Below are 2,280 nucleotides of genomic sequence, written 5' to 3'. Positions count from 1 at the left end.
GGAAGAAATTAAAAGACTCTTCTTTTTAAAAACTATTTATTTTTTATAAATATAATTCTTTATTCATTAAACAATATGAAAAGAATCACAAAACTTTACTCATGGGAAAAAAAAAAGATTTTACAATTTGATTTATAAAAGTTGAAGTGAAAAATGAGTTATTTCCAGTGTTAGTTTTCTGTAAAACATATAATCATACCATTGAATTGTTGGAATGCACTTGACATTAAAAAAAAGAATAAAAATTAGTATCAATAATCACTTATGGGAGAAACAGACTGTAAGAAGTTACTCCACGGAGCTGCCTTTGCAAAGAAAGGTTAATACAAGCTCTCAAGAAGGTGCACACCTTCTATTAATAACTTTCACAAAATAAAAATAGCCTTGCTTCCTTGGCCTACAGCCCAGTGGATTGCTACCATTCCTCCTCATCAGATTTGCTGCTCATTTAACCCTTCTTCCCATCCAGTCTCTCTCTTTCCAGTCATAAATGTTGTATATTCAAAAAGATTTGGTTTTCATTTAGCAAATGCTAAGAATTAAAGAGCTTAACAGAAATTGTCTATGTGGAAAAAAAATACACTTTGAAAAAATCCCCCAAACAACCCAGATAGCTCCATTCACCAAGGAAAACATGTGGAAACTTTTAATGGATTTTAATAAAATCTCAGATAAATTTTGGGGTGACCCACTAGATGGAGACTTCCCAAATAAACCCTATTTTCACCTGCAAAGAACAATAGCTCCCTGGGGAAAAACCCATGTGCTTATTTCAAAGTGCAAATGAACCTTTCAGTGTTCATTTCAAGAGGTGCCAGCCACATATTACCAAGCAAGTGTGCAAAAATAAGAAAACTCTAATGCCACAGTCACCTGTAAGACAGGAATAAACTCTGTTATTCATAATAATATAGGTACTCTCTCATAGGTCACTTTTTCATTTAAACTTGTTCCCTCACACCAAATACAAAAGAACTGGAATGACGTTAACCCAGGCATTTTTGTTTAAAAATAAAAGATTTCTCTCCTAGCTAAACCAAACAATTCCTCTGAGCACCAAGCTTTCCCTCAGTAATTATTGCACTCTCAGGTTTACATTCACCTGGAGAGCAGGGCTGTGCCATACTCTCAGCCTGCCCCGTTATTTCCAGAGCCCCAGCACATCCAGGGTTACACATCCATGTGCAAACCACCATCACTGCCCTGAGACAAGGGCCTGGCCCAGCCAGGCTGAGCAAGGCAGGGATCAATGTGGTACTGTTGTCTTTTAGCCTGAGAATTACATACAATTAGACAGAATTTGGCAGGCAGTTGATTTAACAAGTCCCCTGAAGTGCCTGTGAGGTAGTTACATGCCAGGAAGCACAAACAGGGAAACTGAGGCACTTCAAGGTGAAGCCATTTGTCCAAAGTCTCAGTGAGAAGCCAGAGCAGAGCCAGAAAGGCCACGCTGGGCTCATGGGCCCTGCTGAGCTCTGAGCACTGAGCCCAGCTCACCCAGGCTCAAACACCAGAGGTGTGCAGGGCAGAGAACCCAGAGCTCAGCCAGAAAGGCCACACTGGGCTCACGGCTCCTGGCTCTGAGCACTGAGCCCAGCTCACCCAGGCTCCAATGCCAGAGGTGTGCAGGCCATGGATCCCCCTGAAGGCCGGAGGTGTCAGGGACGGAGCTGCTGCTGGCAACGCAGGAACAAGGACATCGTGTGTGACAATCCAGGCTGTAAAGGCCACGCAGACAGGGGAGGAGGGACACTGCAGCATCATCCCAGCAGAGCTTCATAATCCACATACCAGACGAGCTGGCCAGAGCTGGGGCTGACCCCCGAGATGGGCCACTTGTGGGGCTCGCGGCCCACCCTGCTGAGCAGCGTGGTGATGTCGTGCTTGCCCCTGCCCAGCACCAGCACGAACACCTGCCTGGCCCTGTTGATGAGGGGCAGGCTGAGGCTCATCCTCTGGTGGGGCTTGACGGGGCTCTCGGTCAGCACCACGGTGGGAGCCCCTTCCAGGCCGCGCTCGGAGCGGGGGAAGAGCGAGGCCGTGTGTCCGTCCGTGCCCACGCCCAGCAGCACCAGGTCGAAGCTGGCGTTGGCCACCAGGGCCGCGATGTCCTGGGCGTAGAGCTCAGCACCGCCGTCCTCCTCCACGCAGAGGCGGCGGTTGAGGTGCACGGGCATGGGGTGGATGTTGAGGTAGGGCACCCTGACGTGCTGCAGCAGGTGCCGGTGCAGGCCCTGGAAGTTGGACTCGCTGTCGGTCAGGGGCACGCAGCGCTCGTCC

General features: G+C 48.1%; 1 protein-coding gene across 1 annotated transcript in view; it reads right to left on the bottom strand.

The window, feature by feature from the left end:
* Positions 1 to 83: 83 nt before the first annotated feature.
* The window catches only part of H6PD (hexose-6-phosphate dehydrogenase/glucose 1-dehydrogenase), a 9,860-nt gene continuing 7,663 nt past the window's right edge, over positions 84 to 2,280 (bottom strand). The window contains 1 exon segment of the mRNA XM_031062565.1: positions 84 to 2,280. This exon segment is cut by the window's right edge and continues 115 nt beyond it. Coding sequence (XP_030918425.1) covers positions 1,761 to 2,280 — 520 coding nt within the window. The 3' untranslated portion in view covers positions 84 to 1,760.

The sequence above is a fragment of the Geospiza fortis genome, unplaced genomic scaffold (genome assembly GCF_000277835.1).
Source record: "Geospiza fortis unplaced genomic scaffold, GeoFor_1.0 scaffold662, whole genome shotgun sequence".
Lineage (NCBI taxonomy): Eukaryota > Metazoa > Chordata > Aves > Passeriformes > Thraupidae > Geospiza > Geospiza fortis.
The sequence above is the reverse complement of the archived record's forward strand: the minus strand, read 5'-3'. Positions and strand labels throughout refer to the sequence as shown.